Below are 24191 nucleotides of genomic sequence, written 5' to 3' on the forward strand. Positions count from 1 at the left end.
TTATTGGCTCTGGTTCTGTCAGGAGATAATCCCTGTTTTGACCTTCAGCTATATCAGTCCTGTCATAGTTGTTATTGCCTGGACTATTGTTGATAGTGGACCTTATACATGTTGGCAATAAGGTCCCTTCTTGTTATATTCTGTCATATTCGGGGTGTACATCCAGCCCTGGATGTTTACATCTAGGATCAACGAATCCTATGTGTAAGTGAAGCTAGATTTTTTGGATTTTTGTATTATTTGATTGTAGGTTTACATGGGTTACTCACTTAGAGGCATTAAAATCTCAATGTCTTGAGGCTTTGAATTTTTTAAAAGTTTTGTCCCATATGTCATGGGGTGCAGACCGCAAAACTATTTTTAAAATTATACGCCTTAATTTTTTCAAAACTTAATTATGGTTGTGAAATATACTCCTCACCCACGCCATGCTGATTAAAGATATTAGATTCTATACATCATGCTGGTATTAGATATCCCAAGTCTCCTTGTTGATGCTGGAGAATTACCTTTAGACCTTTACAGAAAGTCTTATATTGCTCGGTATTGGTTTAGGTTGCAAAGCATTCCTAATTCTTTAGCCTGTCAGACTGCAAACTTTGTAAGGCATTGTAGATATTTTCAGTTACACCCAAAATCTCCTCAACCTTATGGTTTTTGGGTAAAACAATTAATAAACAGTCTTGATATAGAAAGAAATAGAGTTCTTCCATTTAGGATATCATCAACCCTTCCATGGAAATTGCTAGAGCTATCATTTTGTAAATATTTTATTGGTATAAAAAAAAAACACGACTGAATTAGAAGCTATGTCTCTTTTTATGGAACATGTAAAAGAACATAGGGAATCAACTTTTATGTATACTGATGGCTCCAAGTTTGATGTTGGCTTTCGATTTGGAGTATATAGCAGTTCTTTTAATTGTAGAGGTGCACTTCCTCTATCTTCCATATTTAATGCCGAACTATATGGCATACTAACCGCTGTTTAGAAAGTAGCGTTAAAAGAGGAGGCCAATTTTACCATTATTGGTTATGCAAGAAGTGTCCTACAAGCTTTAGAAGTTCTCAATTCCAGTAACCGTTTAATTTTAAAGATTTTAAAGTGGATTTTAATTATTTGCCTGAAAGGTATTACAGTTCGAAATGAAGAGGCAGATTCATTAACAAAGACTGCTGCAGCCGAGTTGCTACCAAGAAGGTATCCCAGTCCCTGTAATGATTTTTTACCTACAATTAAGAATTTCATTTATAAAAAATGGCAACAGCATTGGGATAGTTTACATGAAAATAAGATGAGAGAAAAACTTCAATGCTGTATCCTCTTGGTCACTCTCACATGACACATGAGTTTCTGTTGGCTGGCCAACACCAACCATATTGCGACGACTGTTTGATATCCATGACAGGGAGACATTTGTTGACTGGATGCCCCACTTATAGTACAGAAAGAAATAGTTATCTGTTTGAGGCTCGAGGTGAGGATGACAGGTTCATCTTAGGCAAGATTTGTGGATATGATGTGTCATACAATGCTAGCGGCATTTTTAGATTCATTTCAGAAGCAGGTCTTCTGAAAGTTTTAAACTTTTATAATGACATGTTTGCTTTTATGCTTTTAATTGAGTATTCTTTTATTCTTTATAAAAAACGATATCGGCGTCAATGACCTTCGATTTCGGGATGCCAGAAAACTTCAAATCATTCATTCTATGTAAGCCTACTTTATATTTTAATCTGTTTCCTCACGAATATTTTACAATTCCAGATGCTAATGATATTTATTTTTCACTGTTACCTGTTTTGAATTAAGGGGACGCTTGCAGCTTTGTATGCTGTATGTCGAAGTAATTTTTTTTTTCCAGATCCATATCATTTTGACTATAAGTACATTCTTTTTTAGTATTCCACCTGTTTGTCCCTTAAATAATAAATGGAAAATCACTTTTTCCCAGAGGTTTCTTTTTTTTCTTTTTATTATAATAGGGACGCGATTTAGCTTGTTTATTAACGAAATAAATGGTATTATTTTTATTATGTTTTTATCATTAAAACTGGTAGTGGTCGATAAATTACATTCAGGAACAATATATTTTGATTACAGGAAGGTAATCACAACGCATGCATCTAAAGTTCAAAGTACCCATGTTTATATATTTAATAATATGCTAATATAAGTAGGCTACATACTTTGTAACCTCTGGAATGGCGATGTCACGTAGTCAAGCAACTTTGGTTCGCAATCATTATAATCTTAATATTTTTAAGTGGAAAGTAGTTGGATGGATATTTCTCTCTCTCTCTCTCTCTCTCTCTCTCTCTCTCTCTCTCTCTCTCTCTCTCTCTCTCTCTCTCTCTCTCTCTCTCTCTCTCTCTCTCTGTATATATATATATATATATATATATATATATATATATATATATATATATATATATATATATATATATATGTTAGGGCGTTAAGAAGTGTAAATAAATAAATGGCAAGATATAAACTTCCTGCTGAGCGTTCAAAGATGTGTTCCAATGTTTATTGCTCCTGGTGTGTACTGCTTTCTAGATAGCTTTGATATACGTGTGTAATGTGCAAAAATACGACAGAGTGATGTTCTTAAATGAGTTTCTTCCATTTTAGGTTCATATTTGTTAAAAGACTATCCAATTTTACTCCAGGAAACTAACACGTTTAGCTTTTGGAAGGTTATGCTATATAAGGTTTCGTACGTTCCACAGAAAGAAATGAACAAAATAGATTTTCCTTATCTCCGAGTCAATATTGACGTACGTGTTTATAAAAACAGCAACGAACGCTGGACCATTATTGTAACTGATCTGGCACATCTTTCTCCAACAACAACAACAAAAAATTCTACGTTTTCACTTAAAGTTCACTTCTGAAAGGCAGAGGCAATGAACAAGATAATGTCCTAGAAACAGACCCTACATTCTTATGATCAGTACCTTAGCCCCTCTCAACCATGTTAAGACCAAAGAGGGACAAGCATTGGGTTCTCATTACTCAGAAGGTAGACGTGTAGGCTTCCCCGGCTTTGGGTTCCAACTCCTACCTGACGGATTGTCAGTTTGGGACGTTTCTAATAGGCTATAACGACCGCTAGTAATGAAAGTCACTACCATTTAGCAAAGTTAACAATGCAAATATAATGAAAATTGGCTGTTTAAACTCGTATTTGTGGTTGATATTGTTGGCATTAGTTTTAGATTTCCTGATAGATATTGAATATATATATATATATATATATATATATATATATATATATATATATATATATATATATATATATATATATATTAAAGATATCCCTGTGGCTAAAATTTTAGTTTTTTTAAGATTACACATTGGTAAATAAGAATAGCGCACAAACAAAAAATCTTTGTAGGTAGAATTTATTGGGTGAACTATTCGTAATAATCTAAATAATTTAGCAAGGTTTAAACGCAAGAGCTTATGATCGCCACCGTAAATGTAAGCGTTACATAGACCGAGTCATTATGTTCAAAGATCATTGTTTAGATTTTTATGGTTTCCAAAGTAATGATGAAGGTATTCTGAAAGTAGCATGATGGAGAGCTCTAAAGTGTTTTCAAGGATGTTTCTGATAAGGGAAACTAATAAATAGGGAAGTTAGAAAGAACATATATGAGGACGATAATAGAAAAATGAGAGAGGTCACTCATGAATGTGTTGAAGAAATCCTGGTCATTGAGACAAGGAAGTTCAATGATGTACGTTTCATGCCCCCCCCCCCCTTCCCCCTTCCCCCAAGGAAAAGCTAAGCATAGATTAGTGAAATGAAGAGAAGAAGGGCTTATATAGGTCAAGAGAGTCAGAGTAAGGTATAAGTAATTCTTAATCGTGGCCTAACTGCAAAATAATTTAAGACTAAATCTGTAAAAAGAGAAGGTGTGGTCTTTTGTAGTGAGAATGAAAAAAAGGGTGTCGTGGCTTTTCAGTGCACCAGCAGCCTTGGGGGCGTTGATTATATCAATATGTGGCCAGTCTCTAGGTCATTGTCTCTGTCCCTCGCCTCTGCCATTTATGAGTGGCCTTTAAACCACTATTCCAAAGATATGGATAAAATGTGTCATCTTGCTAATTTCAATGTTTGTATAGTTATCTTTTAGGTGCAGCTGCATTTAGTTGCCAAAGGAATAAAAGCCTTCATTTTGATTTATATATATAGGTATTATGGCACACTTTTGGTGAAAAAAGAAATGCTTGATGAGACTGCATAACGTTATATCTAATTCTTGTCATCGTTCGTATCTATAGATTACGAGAAACAGTTTTCTGATGGATAGAGAATGAAAATGGGTGAAATCGAGTAGACGTTTATTAAAGTGGTTAGAAAAATACATTTATATGGGCTTGTATATGTACAAAGGGTAGTCACAAGTAAAAATAGAGAATATATAGGTACATTCATTTACGGTCTTTTAATTGTATTGCTAAAAGCTTACCATTTATTATAAAGAGTTAAAGCGCATTATTTTGAGAATTTCCACCCTACTATCATGGTTTTCTATGTAAAAGACAATTCACTGGTTAATTAAAGAGGCCATTATTGCATCTTTTGTAAAGTTTATGTTATTAAATGAGTTTTACTGTACTGTAAATACAGTCATCATTATTAGTTTGAGAATTTACGAAACACTCAATCAGATGCTAATATCGATAATTCGATTATAGAGGCAAAAAAAAAAAGTTACATGAAGTAATTAGTTTCGGTTTTACATGTAAGTCTTGAATATACTAGCAATATCCTGATTAGGATAGAAACTGAATTTCCTCTAAAAAAATTGAATTGTTAAGGATACCTTATACTACCTCTTTTCTGCATTATTTTGTGTCTTCTTTTAACAATTGCTGCTCTTTCGAACACAAATGTCATGTTTTGAAAGTCAATGGTTTTTACTGATAAATTTAAATAGAATTGGTCATCATACGATAGCACTGCTTGCGTTCTGTAATCAATGGAAACATTTTCTTTACTTACAACACCTGTTATATTTGTAGCAAATTAGTGTCACTTCGGTTTATTAGAGAAAAAAAAAAACTTACTTGTACATTGCCACTGACTAGTTTGAAAACGTTTGCCTCACCTGTAAGTGTTTAGAGCCGCAAGTCTGATTAAAGTCTTTTCGATTTTGTGTATTAAAAAGGTTCTACGTTTTATTTATATTTTCTTTGACACCTGCATGCAAGTTTTCGTTACAGTAGTTGCAAACAATGCTGTCTTTTTAACAAGAAATGTTAGATCTTGTAATTACACAAAAGCCAGTGATTTTTCCAGAGTGAATTAATATTACTCAACATTCTGTCAGAAATTCACACTGAACAATATCACGATGGTACTAATTTCGGGACCATGACTTCATGTCAAAGGCCCGGGCGATCTGAAGACGAAGACGATGATGCTACCAAATTCTTTGGCTGCAATGTTTAAATAGAATTGTTAATTCACGGGAAGCTTCACTTACCAGATACAGCCCTCTTTTCAACAGGCTGAAGAGAGAGCCATATCGGAGGCATGGGTCATATACTTGTTTCTTTACTAGGGCTCTTCCTGACAGCTTCGTCCGGCTTTCTTTTAGGTATTCCATTTTGACGAATTGGCTTTGTTCCCTTTTCTGAGTCTTGGTAGGCTTCCTTTACTTCATCCTTGGCCAGTGGAGCAGAGCCATTATCTTCAGTGCTCTCTCCCTTCGAGTCCAAAGCTTTTTTATTTTGTTTTTGAGCACTGGCAGAGTTATCCAAGAGGGATAACTTAGAACCTCTCCTCTGAGGCTCAGGAGAAGATGGAGGAAGACCTGATGCTTGTAGAGGGTTGAAAATTCTTGGGGGTTTTGGAGGTGGTGTCATGTCAGGGGCGGTTTTATTTTGGCACACTGATTGATCCCCTAACAACTGATCCTTTTCACTGATGGATCTGTCTTTTCTATGCTTTTCTGGGGATTTCGGAAGAATTCTAGTTCTCTCACTAGCACTAATAATATTTGGCGAGGTTTTAATGTGAAGATTATGAATAATCCTTGGGTGTGAAATATTTTTTTCATCTTTGGTTAGTAAAGGTTTCGTAGCTTCTTTTTCGTAAGATATAGCTTGGGTAGATCTAGATAAGTTGGCGCTACTACCCAACGCCTTTCCTTTAGTGACAGTTTTACTCGTTAAAGGAGAGCAGGAACTGTATTGGCCTGCGTTAAGTTTTGTACTTGTGGTCAGCCCTTTTGTGGCTAAATGAGTTACTTCGATAACAGATTCTACATCAGAATCATTGTTGGAGTCGCTCCCCGTATCGTCGAGCTGTGTAAAGAAGGTTGATAGGTTATGGTGGTAATAAATATTCTTTACTGCTACGAAGGATGAACTATTTTGTATAAAGATAAGGAAATCTATATCTTTAAAATGATTTTGAAAGTACTCCTTGAAGTAAATGAAAGTATTAACTAAATATTTATTTTATGAAAATAATATAACTGAGTCAATTCAAAAGCTCTCAATCAATGTTAAAATATATAAAAGGACTATTAAAACTTGTGATAGATAGTGATTTCAGAAAATATGTGTAATACTATAGTTGAAACATATTAACAAATACGATATATATATGTATATATATATACTGTATATATATATATATATTTTATATTATATATATATATATATATATATATATATATATATATATATATTGTGCGTGTATTGTTAAAGTTTGCGAAGCAATACTTACATCAAAGGTTTGAAGTTCCATGTCCTTTGAAGCTTTTAAATCTCGATTACTGATTAATAAGTGAGGCAGAGATTTTCTATGCATCTGTATACAGTTATGCGCTTGCTCATTCAAAGGCAAATGGGTAGTACGGTGCTTCTGCATGAGGGTATGCAGACGTGGTGAGGGTAAGCTTTGTTGACTGGCTGTAAGCGCTTCTCTGTTGGGATGCCTTTGCTGGGCAGAAGAAACCAGATCTGGGTTGTAGCACTCCCATGTGCTATCTACTGGCGTTGTAGAAACTATGGTGGGTTTATTCTTTGGGCGAGGCTTGGCCTTTCGCGCTATTATCACACTCACAATAATCAGAATGATGAGGACCACCACCACTCCAACTAATGCTCCAAAGAGAGTGGTAGCTCCCAGGAGGGTTTTCTTATCTTTTGTAGAGCTGTCTGTAGTATAGAGAGTTGAAATCGTGAATAATTTATGCTAAAGAATTAATAATGGTGATTGAATCTCAAAATGTTTTATACTTGACTGTTGAGGCGTGATGCTCAGCCTTGTTAAAAGAATGTGAAGTTTTAAACAATTAATTAGGAATTTGTTTATTAATCTGTTTCTATTTAGTTGTAATAGATTTATAAAGATTTTATACATACTGGGGATAAAAACCATGAATCATGCATACCTAAAGCTTCCCTATGCTGTGCAAGTGGTGTGTGTACCTCTAGCATTAGTGGCTCACTTTTTCCATGGGCATTTTGCGAGGTCACTCTGATAGTGAGGCTGGCACCACCAATTAGTTCGTCCACTACCCACTCTGGAAATTCACTGCATCAAAACATAAGGAGAGTTTGTGGTTAGCTTAATCTTCAAATATAGCTTGTAAGACACTTTTGTAAAGTATATATTTGATAAAATATTCTCAATATCCATTTTTTAATCAGAAATATCTTGCCAATTATAGCCTTATCAGTAGACTTTCAGTACTAAATTCTTACTAATGCCTGGGATTTACCACAGGGACTATATTTACCTGCTAAGATTAGCAATAATCTCTTTTTCTTGCTGAACTTCTAAGTGGAACTCTTGTGGAAGACCCCCATCAAAACCTTCATGACAAGCAATAGACAAAGAAGTTGTTTCTTGACCTCGGTTCACAGGGGTAGCTGAACAGTTAGTAGGAGGGTCAGGGGGCCCTGCAGGGACAAAGTTGACTAAACATGGTTCTAACTGCTGGCCAATTTCATTAGTAGCACGACATGTCACATACCCGTAATCGCCTTGGGAAACAGGAGTTAGTCTGACACTAGAAGTCAGGCCGTTACTTTGCACTTTTTTCTGTGGAACTTTTTCTTCTGTATTGTCACCTCGGATTCTAACCCACTCCCAGCTGGTAACTAATGCAGGTTCTGCTTCCACTCGGCATGTCAGAAGGGTAGAAGTACCTCTTGCTGCACCTACAATTTTTGCTTGAGGGCCTCCAACACACTGCGGTTTATCTGTTGATTGGGATTTATGTAGAATTGGAATTAGTCTAAATAATTATTTATAGTATATGAAAATTGTAATCTAAACTAAATTGTTCAGGAAATCTTTATTAACAAAAAAAAAAAAAAGGTAATTTCTCATCTCCAATGCCAAGATGAAAATATGTTAATTTTATCTAATTTGATAGTTAACCTTCATGTATACTATTGAATATTGATTCGCATACATGGTGAGATGACCTACGTCTGACAGTAAGGTGAAGCGCATTACTGGTGTTCCTCCCCTCGCTGTTGTAGGCGATGCATGTGTAAGAACCAGAATTACTCTTGCTCAGTTTCTGCAAAGCCAGGCTTAGACCACTCATCATAATGCCTGCTTTCAGGTTATGTTTCAGCATGACTCCCTGAAATTAAACGGTAATATGAAGAATGTTCACCTAAGAAATGTTAAGAAAAGAATTAGTGTTGAGTGCTAAAAAAAAACTACTCATATATTTGGCATGCTCACTGAAGTAATAGTGAGGTGTATTGATATGATAGAGAAATTCGCTATCTGAAATAAGCACTAGACAACGATTATTTAATAACTACTTTTGTTGAAAAAGCCAGATTGATGATGAGGCAAATGATAATCACATTGTGTAGTGTGGTTATTTTTAATGATTCTAACAAGCACTTGCTGACAATTGAAAATGACACTACATTAGTGTGTTTTAAGGCTGTTATTTACTAGAAGTTGTAAACTAGAAAGTATATTATTTTTTGTACAATTGTATCTTCAATTTACATTTTATTTCATCATAACTGTAGCTTAAAAAATCTTGTAATGGAACCTAAGATAATTTTGATTAAAAGATTTTAAAGTACAGGGATATATTACATGCCACTTGAGATTGTCTGAGCTTTTTCGTGTCAATGAAATTATGATGAAGTAGACTACATGCAACAGTGACACAACTTTTCAAAAGCAAGAACGAAAGATACAGAAGTTAATTAAAAACCTTCAGAGTATTACATTGTGTGTCCAATCAATTCTCTGGACCTCAGGATTAGCTCTGACGTCACATTCAAAGTATATATCATTGCCTTCTTGGATTATTGAGGAGTTGATTGCTCTCCCTAACCGCAGAGTCGCAACTGGTGGATCTGAAAAAAAAATACAGAGATGAGTGCTGTTTCTCGAAAAAAAAAAAAATTATTTACAGACTACAGTATAAGACATAATTGTTTTTATAGAAGATATGGATTCATGTAACTATATGTATTATGCATCCTCGTAACGCTTATTTGCAAAATTTTCTCAAGCAGAAAACTGGGCCGGGTTTCAACATGATAGGTTTAAATTTTAATAATCACTAATTCCTGAAAGTGGATTTGTCTAGCATATATTTACTCTGAGGTTATTTCTTGGCCATTTGTGTTTTCTCTAAGCCTGGTGAGACAAGACATCATATTGTCTTATGCCTTCGATAAATGTTAGTTATCAGTATATAACCAGGGCCGTTTGAGAGTAGATACTTACAGTAAACTTCCAGTCTAACAGTCCGAGTGACTGGAGAATTGGGTAGTAATGGGTTGGATGCTGTACAAGCAAAGGTAGCACCGTCATGTTCTCTGTTTGTCATCACAGTTAGGGTCGCTGTTGTCACGTTCCCACCATTATGTATCTGTCAATGAAAGTTAGTCTTAGGCATTATATCACTGATTGCAAATCATCTAGCTTTAAAACAATTTTTTCACTTTTGATATTACTCATCCAGTTGTTTTTAGGTGTAAGTTAGGTTTTGAATTATGCCAGTGTTTCCCACCTTTTGAATTAAGATTGAAAATTGTATTTTATGCTACCGGTGTAACTAAATTGTTGTAGCTACTTACAGAATGGATCACCTCTGTAAGATGTGAATGACCTCTCCACCAGGTTAGTTCTGCAGGTGGATTTGATCCCACTGAGCGGCACTCTAGCTGTAAGGCAGTTCCTGCTGAAACCGGACCTCTCATTCCGGATACAGTGATTTCTAATGGTGGTACTGAAATCCAGAGAGAGTTTCTTTTCATTATTTGAATTTTTGTCCCCTCATACAATACTTTTTTTCATGTCGAAGGATGGGGTAATTTTTTATTTAATCTTAAGACATAATGAAGGATACTCCAAAGTGCCTTTCGATTAAGACTAATTAGAACAAAACTATATTAGGTAAAATTTTAATTATAAAAGCAAACACTTTAATATGAAAAAAGTAACTATGGTAACAGGGCTAAAAAGTTTTGAATTGACCATTCGTGTTTTATTAATCACAAAATCTTAAAAGCAGTCCTACAGTAACAATAGAATCTGTTTGCCATTTAATCCATAATTTGTACTTTAGTTTTTAACATTGCCTTAAGATTAGCTGGAGTTTCAATTAGATTTTTATAGAATCTGTATAACACCTTTGCGGAAACTTATGCTGGTAATTATTGCTTTCAATGAATTACATTAAGAAAAAAATCTTATATCTCAAGGTAAAGTGAATTATCTGTTATGACTTCGGAATGACTTACTCACACGTAATGTTGAGGGAGACGGATGCTGTGCGAGGTTGCAAAATAATGCTTCGACTGGGTTTTTCTGGTGTTGGCGGATGCGCGTGACAGGTCAGCAGGGCTCCGTGGTAACCCCTAGTAGCCCTTAGCCACACTGTTGATTCCACTTTCGGGGATCCTAAGGGTTATTATTATTATTATTATTATTATTATTATTATTATTATTATTATTAACTAAACTACAACTATATGGAAAAGCAGGATGTTATAAACCTAAGGGCACCAACAGGGAAAAAAGTAGCCCAGTGACAAGGCGAGGAAAGAAATAAGGAAATAAACAAACTGCAAGAGAAGTTATGACCAATTGAAATAACACATTTTAAGAGCAGTATGAACATTAGAATAGATCTTTCATAAACTACAAAGCGTGACCTAACTCAGCCTGTTCAACATTAAAACATTCGCTGTAAGTTTGACATGCAACTACATTGACTTGCTTCAACTTATTCTATTACCCAAAGTACAAAGATTAGAAAAGGCCGTTTTAATTTACCGTCTATTTTTTTTTTTTTTTTTATACGTACTTCTAAACTTTTTCTCCCAGTTTTAATGTGGACATTTTAAGCACCCACATCGTTAGACCAATTTTAGATCTGTTTAACAAGCAGGAAACTATTGTCAAATACAGATGAAGTGCTAAAGTTTAAAGAATATTGCTCTAAACTATTCAAATCCAATGTCCATCTGGTCTTAGCTCTGAAGAAAATGAGAAGACAAACGCAAACCAAATTACCCAGGACTTGGTTACTCCGAAATATTTTGAAAAAAATTGCCTATGTTAGGTTCTACCGTTTGAATCCTATTCAGTTCTAGTGCCTTTTAAAGGTTTAAAGGCCGCTCATGAATGGCAGAGGGAAGGGACAGTGACATTGCTCTATCAAGCTGGACAATGCCCTAGAGACTGACCATATTACATATGATAGCGCCCAAACCACCTCTCTATCCAAGCTAGGACCAAGGAGTGCCAGGCAGTGGTTGCTGATGACACACCAGATAGACCTATAGGTTCCCCATTTATTATGGATTCTTTTCTTAGTGCTAATCTGGGTGCGAATTAATATTGTAACTTTTACCTTTATCTTCGTGCTCGTTTAGGAAAATATTTCTTGTGGTATATGTAAGTACCTACCATGTAATATATAGTACTTTGTCATAATGTAAATGGGGTAATGGTTACATGCAAGGAATTATCAATCTTTAATGAGGACGTTATGTAATGTTTTTTATTTTATTTTGTGTAGTACTTTGTTCATATGTATAAATCATTAACTATTATCAATTTATATATTTTGATAATATATCACTGGTTAAATTTATCGAAATACAGTTACCGATAGTCATCCTGCTTGTAAGGACAAAACTACATATTTTTATTACACTTCTGGAACAGTTGTGTATAATCTATTGAGAGACGATTATTATGGAATTGACTTGACTGTGTATCCTGTCTGACTCATTTTATAAATTGACCAAGTTGAGTTACAGAGTCAGTTGAATACAGTTTCTTAGTGATTTACTAAACAGTTTAACTGGATAACAGTCCACAACATAGATTCATAACTGGTAGTATTGAAAGTGAACATAAAGCAGTTCAACGGATTGAGCATTTAAGGAAGTTCACACGAGTCTTAATAATGGTGTATTATTTAGGGTAAGAATCCAGCTGTGAAGTAATGCACTTTACAATTTCATGTTTCTTCTAATTTCATCCTTTAATGAAAGAGTTCACCGCAGGTACTGCGTAAAAAAAATATATATATATATATATATATATATATATATATATATATATATATATATATATATATATATATGTTAAACTGTTCAATTACAGTTATAAATAAGACATATATATATATATATATATATATATATATATATATATATATATATATATATATATATCTCATCATCATCATCATCACCATCCGCCTATTGACGCAAAGGACCTGGGTTAGATTTCGCCAGGCGTCTCTATCCTGAGCTTTTAATTCAATACTTCTCCATTCATCATCTCAGACTTCACGCTTCTTAGTCCTCAGCCTGGGTCTTCCAACTCCTCTAGTGCCTTGTAGAGCGCAGTTAAACGTTTGGGGGACTAATCTCTCTTGGGGAGTGCAAAGGGCATGCTCAAACCATCTTCAATTATCCCTCATCATGATGTCATCCACATACGGCACTCGAGTGATCTATCTTATAGTTTCATTTGTAATCCTGTTCTGCCATTTAACTCCTAATATTCTGAGAGCTTTGATCTTAAGTCTACTTATTCTATGGGAGATTGTTTCATTGTCATACCACGACTCATGTCTAAACTGTAATACAGATTTCACTAAATTGATATATAGCCTGATTTTTATATGTAATTTAAGGTGATTTGATTTCCAAATTTTACTTAACCTAGGAATTGCCTATTTTTTTATCAATCTTTCATTAAATTCCAATTCTAAATACCCTTTATTAGAGATCATAGTTCCTAAATATTTGAATGATTCCATCTCATTAATCCTTTCAATGATATTTCATCTTATCCATTGCATATTCCGTACTCATCATCTCTGTTTTTCTTCCATTTATCTTGAGCCCAACCTAGTGTGATAGTTCATGCATTATGGTAAGCAAGCATTGCAAATCCTGTGGTGTTCTGCTTATAAGGTCAGCGTAATCAGCATATTCTAGGTCAGATGGAGATGATTTTGGGCTTTCTCTTCGCACACCCCAAGAGATGAATTCACCAAACATTTAACTGGGCTCCACAGGTGCTAGAAGAGTTTGAAGGCCCAGACCTACATGGCTGAGGACTATGAACCGTGATATCGGAGATGATGAATGAAGAAGTACTAAATTAATAGCTCAAGATAGAGACGACTGGCGAAATCTAATTGAGGCCCTTTGCGTCAATAGACGTAGATGATGATGATGATGATCTAATATTTATATTTGATGAATATGATTGCTGTATGCATGCTTATTTGATATAGTATGTATGTATATATAAATACTTACACGTATGTAGAGAGAGAGAGAGAGAGAGAGAGAGAGAGAGAGAGAGAGAGAGAGAGAGAGAGAGAGAGAGAGAGAGAGAGAGAGAGCGCCTGGCTTTTAATCATTTCCTTTTAGCTAAATAAATCCCAAAGTATTCTTTGCAAATCAGACATTTCATTTTGAGCGATTTCACGTCAACATGATAAATGTGAAGCTTATATAACCAGAAACAAATGGGAGATTGGCTGTTTTAATATTAGATGTCAAATAAGGGTGTTACATGTCTCATTAGCCGATTGATAATTAGGATGGAGGTATTCAGGGCCTCAAGAGAAGACCATTTAAGGTAGATGTGAGTTTGGACCATTAGGAAATGTGTTAAGAATAGATTTTGTAGCGCTATTTACGTAATGGAAAGCTCTATGGTGTGGTCTAGGACCTAGATAAAGGCTATGGTGGATCTGTATTACGTAAAATGAGGTTCTAGATGGATTCAACACTTTCGTGTATGTGACTTACTACTAAGCTGATTGAAGGTCACATTTGACGTCTGATGCGAGAGCAGCGATCCTCTCCACCACCATGTTAGTTTAGGGGGAGGACTTCCTCCATTACTTCTGCAGATCAGAGATACTTGAGAGTGCTCTTGCAGTGGTCCTACACTTCCTACGACCCCAACGCCATTCCATAAAATGACAGGAGGTCCAGGTGGAACTGCAATAATAATAAAAGAAAAACATGATTAAGTTTGGATATGATGGACTAAGGGCATATGCACTACAAATTACGTACTGAATATTATATTCAGTACGCAATTTGCATATGTACATAATTTAATACACAATTTCGTTCCTTTCATGCAAGGGGGTATGTATGCTCTCCCTATATGTACAAAGTTGCATCATTGTACATTTTTCATTCACCTATACACATTTTCCCATTATCATTATCATTACTAGCTAAGCTACAAATCTCGTTGGAAAAGAAAGATGCTATAAGCCCAAGGGCTCCAACAGGGGAAAAATAGCCCAGTGAGGAAAGGAAATAATGAAATAAACGATTTAAGAAGTAATGAAAAATTAAAATTAAATATGTTAAAATCATTAACAATATTAAAACATATTTCATATATAAACTATGAAAGGACTTACGTAAGCCTGTTCAACATAAAAGCATTTATTGCAAGTTTGAACTTTTCAAGTTCTACTGATTTAACTACTCGATTAGGAAGATCATTCCACAACTTGTGAGGTGTTAGTTTCTGTAGGTGTCAGCCAGTAGTAAGTATTTTTTATAGTAAAAGTTGTTACCCCCGATGGCTTTCTCTACTAGGGCTGTCTGCAGTTGGCTATCTATCGGATACAGGGAACTGATTTACGTAGAATGTCCCTTACGGGGATTGATCTCGCTGGTGAGACCAGTGGCGCTACTGGACCGACGGACAATTTTAGGCAAAGTAGGTAGGCAAGATGATATTTGGTGGTGGCGAGACATTCAATTCGAGTTGCGTAGTTTTACAGCATTGGCAGAGGGAATTGAGTTTGCAGCATTTTCTGTAGTAGAAACTGAAGGGTATACCAAAAGAATGGCTAACAACTTAATGTTTTACGAGAAATTGTTTTATTTTTATCAAAGTAGAATATAATAAAGATCACAATGTATTAAATCATTTCAAAATAGTGATTGGAGTACATAGTAATGGTTTTAATTGTAGAGGTGCACTTCCTCTAACAGCTTCAATATTTACTGCCGAACTGTATGGCATACTAACCGCTATTGAGAAAATAGCTTTGGAAAAAGAGGGTAATTTTACAATTTTTAGTGATGCAAGGAGTGTTCTTCAAGCTTTAGAGGTTTTTAATTCTAGTAACCCTCTAGTTTTAAAGATTTTAGAATGGCTTTATATTATTGGACGCAGAGGTATAACAGTTCGATTTTGTTGGGTTCCAGCACATGTAGGTGTGTCTGGGAATGAGAAGGCAGATTTACTGGCGAAGAATGCGGCATCTGAGTTGCTACCAAGGAGGTATCCCATTCCTTGTAATGATTTCTTACCTTACATCAAGAAATTGGTTTGTAATAAATGGTAACAGCACTGGGATAGTCAAGATGGCAATAAAATGAGGGAAGTAACAAATATCATATCACCTTGGAGGTATAACGTAATACCCCGAAAATGTCGCCTCCTTATTAGTCACACACGGTTGACACACGAGTTTCTGCTGAAGGGCCAGCACCAACCGTATTGCGAGGACTGTTTAGTACCTTTAACAGTGAGGCATTTGTTGACCGAATGCCCCAATTATAATAACTTAAGGAATAGATATTTGTTTGAGGCTCGAGGTGAGGGTGGCAGGTTCATCCTTGCCAAGATTCTCGGACATGATGTGTCCTACTATGCGAGCGGAATTTTTAGATTTATTTCAAAAGCAGGTCTTCTGAAAACTATTTAACTATTATAATGACTTCTTAACTTTTATGGTTTTAATTGAATTCTCTTTTATTTTTCATATATAATAAATGCTATCGTCGTCAATGACCTTAGATGTCAGGATGCCAGAAAACTTTCAATCAATCAATCAATCAAAATAGTGATATTTTAAATATGAAACGAGGCATAAAAGTAAATTCTTGAACGGTAATAACATAGTTTAAAGCATAAGTGAGTTTTATACTTTTCTTTTAAAATAGATTTCAATTGAGTTTCTTTTTTTTTTCCAGCCAGGTTCATCTTAGGTATAATTGTGTATAATCTGAAGTTTCTCATATTATATGCCTCTGTGTTTTTAGGTTTATGCAGTTTTTTACACATGTATTCTGTAAGATATGTATATATATATATATATATATATATATATATATATATATATATATACACACACATATATATATATATATATATATATATATATATATATATATATATATATACACACACACACATATATATATATATATATATATATATATATGTATATGTGTGTGTGTGTGTAAAATGTGTCTGTATATGAATATTTTCTGGATGTATGTGAGTATCTATATAACTACCTACTTCTATGTATGTATGTGGTGAACCTTTATTCCAACTCCAACGTTTTCGTTCGAAAAACGAAATGTGAAGGCCAAAGCATCAACTCCAGTTTCCAAATTCGTTAACTCAATCACTGCTTATCCCCGAATTCTCCCGGATTATTCACGTGAACACAATTTGAGACGTGGTTTTTTCGATTTTTTTTCCCCACTGGTAATTATCAGTTTTCAATATTGGAGCGTTCACCTTCAACAAGTCACTAATGCTTACAGGGAAACAAGTCACTTATATTGACAGAGAATTATGAGGTGGAAATATACTGACGAGAATAAAAATTTAGTACAGACTCTTTACGAAAGGTTCGTGTCGGCAACCCTTGTTCTCCTCTCTGCAGCCAGTTACTGTAAATAAATTTAGGTCAAGGTAGCCAGAGATTTTCACACACCATAAGAATATACTTACCTATTTGAAAGCAGTTGGGAAATAATGGCTGATTGAAGGCTAAAAGTGTGAACTTATAGAAAGTAAAAATGAGTTTATAAGCAAAGATAATGAAATAGAAACGATAATCATTAGAGCAAGTCCTCAATTTGGAATTTGTTGGAAATGAGAATCGAGAATGATTTGCATATGGTTTAACCAATCACAAATGGAGTTATTCTGGCAAATATCATATGACTTGTTTTCCCTTCGGGTATTTTCTCCTGTTTCCAAGCATGATCATTTTCCGTTAATAATGGCAGCACTAATTAATACCTTTATATTGAAATAAAGGTGTCTATCAAAGCGCTTGCTTGAGTAGGGAGGGAGTTATTATCACCAGTATACCTCACATTGTACACTGTAGGCATATGAAAGGGTCCTTGCAGGATCCTTATAGTCTCTAGCTAGCTACACCCACTTTTAACCTGCCTCATCACTCCTCCCGCTTAATTTTTGTTTTTTAACCTTTTAACGTTAGGTTCCCCCCCCCCCCCCCATTGCAAGACCCCAGCAGTGTCCAATATGGCCCAAATTCCATAAGTCAAATACTGAGGAGAAAGGTTTTTAGTAGTAATTTATGTTATGAAAGTATACATGGGCAGTTGCAAATTTTGAGAAAGAAATTTTGATAAGATATGTTTCTGTAGATAGAAGATGAAAGAGTAAAGGAAAATATGTTATTGTCGCGAACGAAGTGAGGGACCTTATAGGAAATGCCAAAATTTTCGCGAACGAAACTCAGGCAACCCATAGCCCAGTCATTCCCTTTCATTATTATCGCCGGGTGGGGGTGGGGGTGGAGGGGGGAGCTGATATTCTCGGCGGCGGGTTTCAATAACTCCTAACCCAATGAATATATTCAAATTAAGTTTTAAGGGACTATTTAGTTATATACAAGCTTTGTTTCTGCCTGTTTCAATGTTCATACCTACTGTAGGCATGCCCTGGCTGTCACTTTTGTTCGTAATTGACGATTTTTAGCTAAAAAATCAGTGTGGAGCAGCAAACTACTCCTAGAGTTTTACAATTATCTAAATGATTTTAATAAGGATTGATGGATGAGTGTTATGTGAACTACAATCATACAAATTTTCGCATTGATACTTGCCGCTGGAGGCCGATATTCAGTGGCGCCATAAATTACTCGTAGAATACTTCACATATCTGAAGGAAATTTTCAGGGATTTAGGGGATGAATAATTGCTTTGTCCATACCAATTTCCATGTTTATATCTGCCATGGAAAAGCCACAGCAAACTTTTATTTCGGTATCGGTTGAATGGTTATTTTTGGTGGTGGAGTAAATTGTTCCTAGAATAATTCACATATCCAAATGAAAATTTCAGGGATTAATGTGAAACAGTTTCTCTGTTCCTACCACACTTCAATGTAATATCTACAATTGAAAATACACAGCTATCATGTAGTTTTTTTAGATATACTGTTAAATGCAGCATCATTACAGTGAACTGAGTGATAGTGAGCGACATCACCTAGGGACAGTGCCGATCTCATAAACAATATTCGTCCCGAGTTGCACCTGCTAGTTATTATCTGATTAAGAGTAGAACACCAATAATATACAAGAAATGAATGAATATGCTGTAGGCTGGGGGTTAAAGTAACATTATTAAGGACCATATGGGGATTTTTTTTTATATATAATTCAGTACTGGGATAAGGGGAGAGTCTGTGGAAATAGCGGGTCGAAAGAGGTAATAGAAATAGCCAGTGGTGGAATGAAGAGATGAAAGGTTAAGGGAAGGAAAACCACCTGTATGAGGCGTACAGTAGATGTATGATGAAAGCGATAAGTAGGTTGCAGGCATGCAAGAGAATGAATAGGGTGGGGAATGGATGGCAGGTAACAAAAATCAAAGGGAACACTAACTTCAAAGAGAATAGAAAGTAGATTTAAAGGGAAGTAAGCTGGGTAGAGAAATGCTAATGTGTGTGTGTATTTGTCTGTGGTTATATTTACTGTATATATCAACTAATGAAAAAAAAAAAAATAAACTTTATTTTTCTTTTATGTTTAGAGTTGGAGTTTAATGAAAGATTGAAAAAAGCTTATCAGACACTGGCTATTTTAAGTAAAATTTGGAAATCAAATCGTCCGAAAATACATATAAAAATCAGCTTTTATGTCAGTTTAGTGAGATGTGTAATTGTATGGATATGAGTCATGGTATGACATAGAAACAATATCCAATAGATTGAGTAGATTTGAGAACAAAGCCCTCAGTCAAATATGGGGAGTTAAATGGGAAGACAGGTTTAGAAATTAAACTAAAAGAGAGATTACTCAGTGCTATATGTGGATGAGATTATGATGAGGGGTAGATGCAGATATTTTGGGCATGCTCTTCGGACTCCCCAAGAGAGATTACTTCACTAAGCTTTTAACTGGGCTCCACAAGGCAGTAGAAGAGTTGGAAGACACAGGCCTACATGGCTGAGATCTATGAAGCGTGAAGTTAATGGAAAAAATATTGAATTGAAATCTCAAGATAGAAACGACTGCCGAAATCTAACCAAGGCCCTTTGCGTCAATAGGCGTAGATGATGATTTCTGAGGCCTTCTGTTTTTCATGGGCATCCGTGAATAGATTATGATGTTATTAGAATTCATAGCAAGACCAAAAGAAGTAAGTAATGCAGTAAGATTCCTTTTGGTAAATAAATAAAATGTTGTTTCGTTCGTGTGGCATTTATAAGATTAGTATTATGTAAAAGACATAAAATTGGATAATGCTAGATGAAACCTATTATTGCTATGTCATCCACTAAATAGAATGTTCTCTTCTCTGTTACAGCCCCTGTATGTAATTCGTAACTGGTATCAGGCTGACTTTCTACGTTTACAGCAGAAGTTAGATTTACATTGAATCTTGGAAAATGATAAAATAGTACTTTTTTCTAGAATGATAAGATCTATGTATTATATATCAAACAGGCCAGTGGAAGATTTGCAACAGAAATCCAAAGTAAGAGTAAATGATAAAAAGTATTGACTTGGGAATTAAAAATGCGAAAGAGTATCTAACGACAAAAAAATAGACCCATATAAAAACTTGGGCTAATGAAGCAAAAGAAGCCTGAAGGTAAGGAAGTGTGTTAACTGACAACTTAAACTGGATTAGTAAGACCCCTACGGAGACACAAAGAACACGCCTAAGGAAACTCTTAAGTCTTAACATTTCCCCATTTATGAGGCCGATTTGTGTGTACTCGCATGGCTTCCATAAGCTTATTTTATTAAAATTACTTAGAGAGAGAGAGAGAGAGAGAGAGAGAGAGAGAGAGAGAGAGAGAGAGAGAGAGAGAGAGAGAGAGAGGGGGGGTGGATTAGGCTGTATTTTTAGAGACTTACATAGTTTGGTCTGGAAAAAAGCTCCCAGATCTTAAGAAAAGCACGTAGTGGTAGATTTGAGAATACTTTGCCTCCTCAGTCCTATATTTTTTAACTAATGCTGATCAAAGAGATGCTTTTATTACCTCTAATTATGAAATATGTGAGCGGTATGTAAATGAACTACTGTATACACACGCGACCTCGTAATTGTTGTTTGTACAATGCATCTTGAGACAAGTGTCTATTGTGACCAATAGCCAGAGAAATTTACGTACGTATAAAGAGGAAGTATCTTATTAAGGGCTATCTAGGGGTGTGCGTCATAGATACAGTATTTCGCCTTAAGGTTTCCTTGAGACTTCATATTTTCGAATCCCCCCCCCCCCACCCCCCCACCCCATCCTCTCTCTCTCTCTCTCTCTCTCTCTCTCTCTCTCTCTCTCTCTCTCTGAAGTATTGGAAAATATACAATTATCTTCTATTTCTAGCCAAACAAGATGAAGTTTATTATAATCTTTGGAATTAACAGAATCACAATAATTAACCTTCATCTCCTGAAAGATGATCTCATTGTAGATAAGTCAGAAATATGTTGCTCTCATTTTGTCTTGTAATTTTTGGAGATATTTCACTCATTTAGCTGACTTGCAAATGAACATCTGACCTAGTTCTTATACCTTTAGTTATTGGAAATGTTGATCGACTACCAATTTCCCTATTTGATGAAATACTTCATTGTCTTGTCATGTTTTTGTAGTGAGCAAATTTAAGTTAATTGGAAAAGTTGCCAGTCTCGCTTTTCTAGGGTTACTAAAAAGAGAGAGAGAGAGAGAGAGAGAGAGAGAGAGAGTGAGAGAGAGAGAGAGAGAGAGAGAGAGAGAGAGAGAGAGAGAGAGAGAGAGAGAGAGAGAGAGAGAGAGAGAGAGAGAGCTTAGCGGCCCATTGTCGACCTAAGATTTGGCTACGGTATATATCTTTGGTGGTTTGAAATGGTGGAACAATTTGTTCTTACTGAAAGGTTTACAATATGGGTCTAAATTTTTAGGTGTTTAAGTAGGCATTTTGAAAATAAGGTGTGCAAGGTTAATTGCTAGCACTACAAAACAGCTGTTGGAATATAATGGATGTTTTTTAACATTTGTGTATCATAACCATCTCATATATTTTGGTTATTGCATTTTCGTGACATTCTCAGCGAAAAAATGTTTAGATTGATCCTCCAGTTGTGTAATAAATTTAGAAATATATTTTCAAATAATTTTTAATACACTGAACAATACTTTCACTATGTTCTAAGGCATCCACACTATGGCTCAGTTGTTGAGTGATCCATTGCCGACCACAAGTGACTTATTAGGCTTAATGGGAGTAAAACCGGTAGGGCAAGGGGTGAACAATACACTTAATCCAGGGAGGTGCTTGAATGATGAATAAGTTTTGTACCAGAAATTCAAAAGTCTGTCTCCACCATAACGCTATTGTAAAGTAATAAGCTAACCCCCCCAAAAAAAAAAAAAAATCGGACAAGTAACTAGAGTAAATCCATTATGCTACCTTATGTCATAACTACTATATTTAGAATATTAAGAAATAAAGTTCATGCCCGTTAATGTATGTACACGTCCAGATATACATAGGGAGCATACTCTGTACACGAACCTGCTCTACTACGTGCGTGTGTGTGAATGTGTTTGCGAGGGAGACAGAGAGAAGAGGGGTTAACTTCTTAATTGGCAGGCTGCTGCCAATTTGTTTGTCTGATTTTTCTTTCTCCTCAGCATTTTTTTCTTAAGTCCCCCAGATGCAGTGACGTACAACCTTTGTTTATCCTGGTTACCTGGTTTACATCATTCATGGGGCTTCAGTCACCAGCTATATACCTTACTAGCAAAAATTTGACCTCGGGTTTACATTCTTTGCTCATATATTCGTAAAAGAAGAATTTAGTGTGAAGTGGTTGTGTAGGTATGCATACCGTAAATATATGAAATCAAACTTCCACACACAAGAGAGAGAGAGAGAAAGAGAGAGAGAGAGAGAGAGAAAGAGAGAGAGAGAGAGAGAGAGAGAGAGAGAGAGAGAGAGAGAGAGAGAGAGAGAGAGAGAGAGAGAGAGAGAGAGAGAGACTTATTGACTAAAGTTACTTTCTATTGCATGGAATTGTACGAAACATTCTTAACGCCCAATAATTTCCTTTTCCTCGAAATTTTAAAGCCAAAGTGTGATCAAACTTTGCATTTATTTTTGTACTTGTACAATTGTATGTTAAGAGGGCAGTTCATTTTGCTGATTTCATTTCTGGATGAAGAAGTGGGATATTGAACATCACTTGGAATTCCAGCTTGTTCGGAACTAACAATTCTTCAATGGTTGGAAATTTTCCTCTTTGCTTTTACCGTTCAGTTTCCACGACTTTTCCCAAGACTTTTTGCCTTTTGTTAATTTTTCCCTTTCCATGCAAACTGCACAGCAGTCCAGGTCAGTTCTCACAGTTTCCTTCGTTATTTGTTTATGTTTTATGTGCTGTGACCATATATTATATGATTTCGTTATTACTTATCATCAGATTATTTATCTAAGTACATCGGCTACGTCTTTATTCTTGTTCATTGGTCCAACTTTTTATTTATTTTTCTTTTTCAGATTGATTTATCTGTTCCATTGTTCATACATGTACTTGTATCCCTTTTGTTTGATTACACGGTGTTTTGCCAACAATTAGCCTATCAAGCATAGTTCAAGTTTCTATTTTTCTAAGGAATTTTTCCATTTTCTTGAAGGAATTGTTACATTATAGCGGAGCTTTGATATTCGTAGGTCTGCAGCATCCGTTTATTTTGAGTATATAGTAAGGTAACTTCGTACATAAACACTCAACACTTAAACAGTATTATGATATACAGCTACGCAAATAACCCAAGAATTTACATCGTAAAGATTAAGATAATTGTTTATCGTAGAGATTTCAACCTAAAGTGGACTGACTTCAAAAAATTTATCTGTAAAGGCGAAAAAATGCGATACCCGTAAATATTTATATGTGAATTTTTTACTAGGGAATAAATATCCTAGAGAATAAATTATCACTTAATTTCATCTTTTGATTTAATCTGCTTTTTTTACGAGGGAATAAATATCCTAAAGAATAAATTATTACTTAAGTTTATATTTTGATTTAATCTGGTTTTTACTAGGAAATAAATATCCTAAAGAATAAATTATCACTCAAGTTTATTTGATTTAATCTGGTTTTTTTATTAAGGAATATATATCCTAAAGAATAAATTATCACTCAAGTTTATTTGATTTAATCTGTTTTTTATTAGGGAATATATGTCCTAAAGAATAAATTATTACTCAAGTTCATCTTTTGATTTAATGTTTTTTTTTTTTTCTAGGGAATAAATATCCTAAAGAATAAATTATCACTTAAGTTTATTTGATTTAATCTGGTTTTTTATTAGGGAATAAATATCCTAAAGAAGTTTATATTTTGATTCAATCTGGATTTTTACCAGGGAATAAATATC

General features: G+C 35.0%; 1 protein-coding gene and 1 long non-coding RNA gene across 3 annotated transcripts in view; one reads left to right on the top strand and one right to left on the bottom strand.

The window, feature by feature from the left end:
* LOC137616336 (uncharacterized) overlaps positions 1 to 24191 on the top strand; it is a 1379772-nt gene that overhangs the window by 371584 nt on the left and 983997 nt on the right. The gene's annotated exons all lie outside the window — the stretch shown is intronic.
* LOC137616335 (uncharacterized) overlaps positions 4326 to 24191 on the bottom strand; it is an 85255-nt gene continuing 65389 nt past the window's right edge. Inside the window, exons 4-13 of the mRNA XM_068345985.1 lie at positions 14312 to 14506; positions 10770 to 10925; positions 10100 to 10251; positions 9747 to 9891; positions 9240 to 9370; positions 8469 to 8628; positions 7771 to 8236; positions 7423 to 7565; positions 6753 to 7186; positions 4326 to 6325 (exon numbers count right to left, since the gene is read on the bottom strand). Coding sequence (XP_068202086.1) covers positions 5558 to 6325; positions 6753 to 7186; positions 7423 to 7565; positions 7771 to 8236; positions 8469 to 8628; positions 9240 to 9370; positions 9747 to 9891; positions 10100 to 10251; positions 10770 to 10925; positions 14312 to 14506 — 2750 coding nt within the window. The 3' untranslated portion in view covers positions 4326 to 5557. The remainder of the gene's footprint in view (positions 6326 to 6752; positions 7187 to 7422; positions 7566 to 7770; positions 8237 to 8468; positions 8629 to 9239; positions 9371 to 9746; positions 9892 to 10099; positions 10252 to 10769; positions 10926 to 14311; positions 14507 to 24191) is intronic.

Source organism: Palaemon carinicauda, chromosome 22 (assembly GCF_036898095.1).
Source record: "Palaemon carinicauda isolate YSFRI2023 chromosome 22, ASM3689809v2, whole genome shotgun sequence".
NCBI classification, from domain to species: domain Eukaryota; kingdom Metazoa; phylum Arthropoda; class Malacostraca; order Decapoda; family Palaemonidae; genus Palaemon; species Palaemon carinicauda.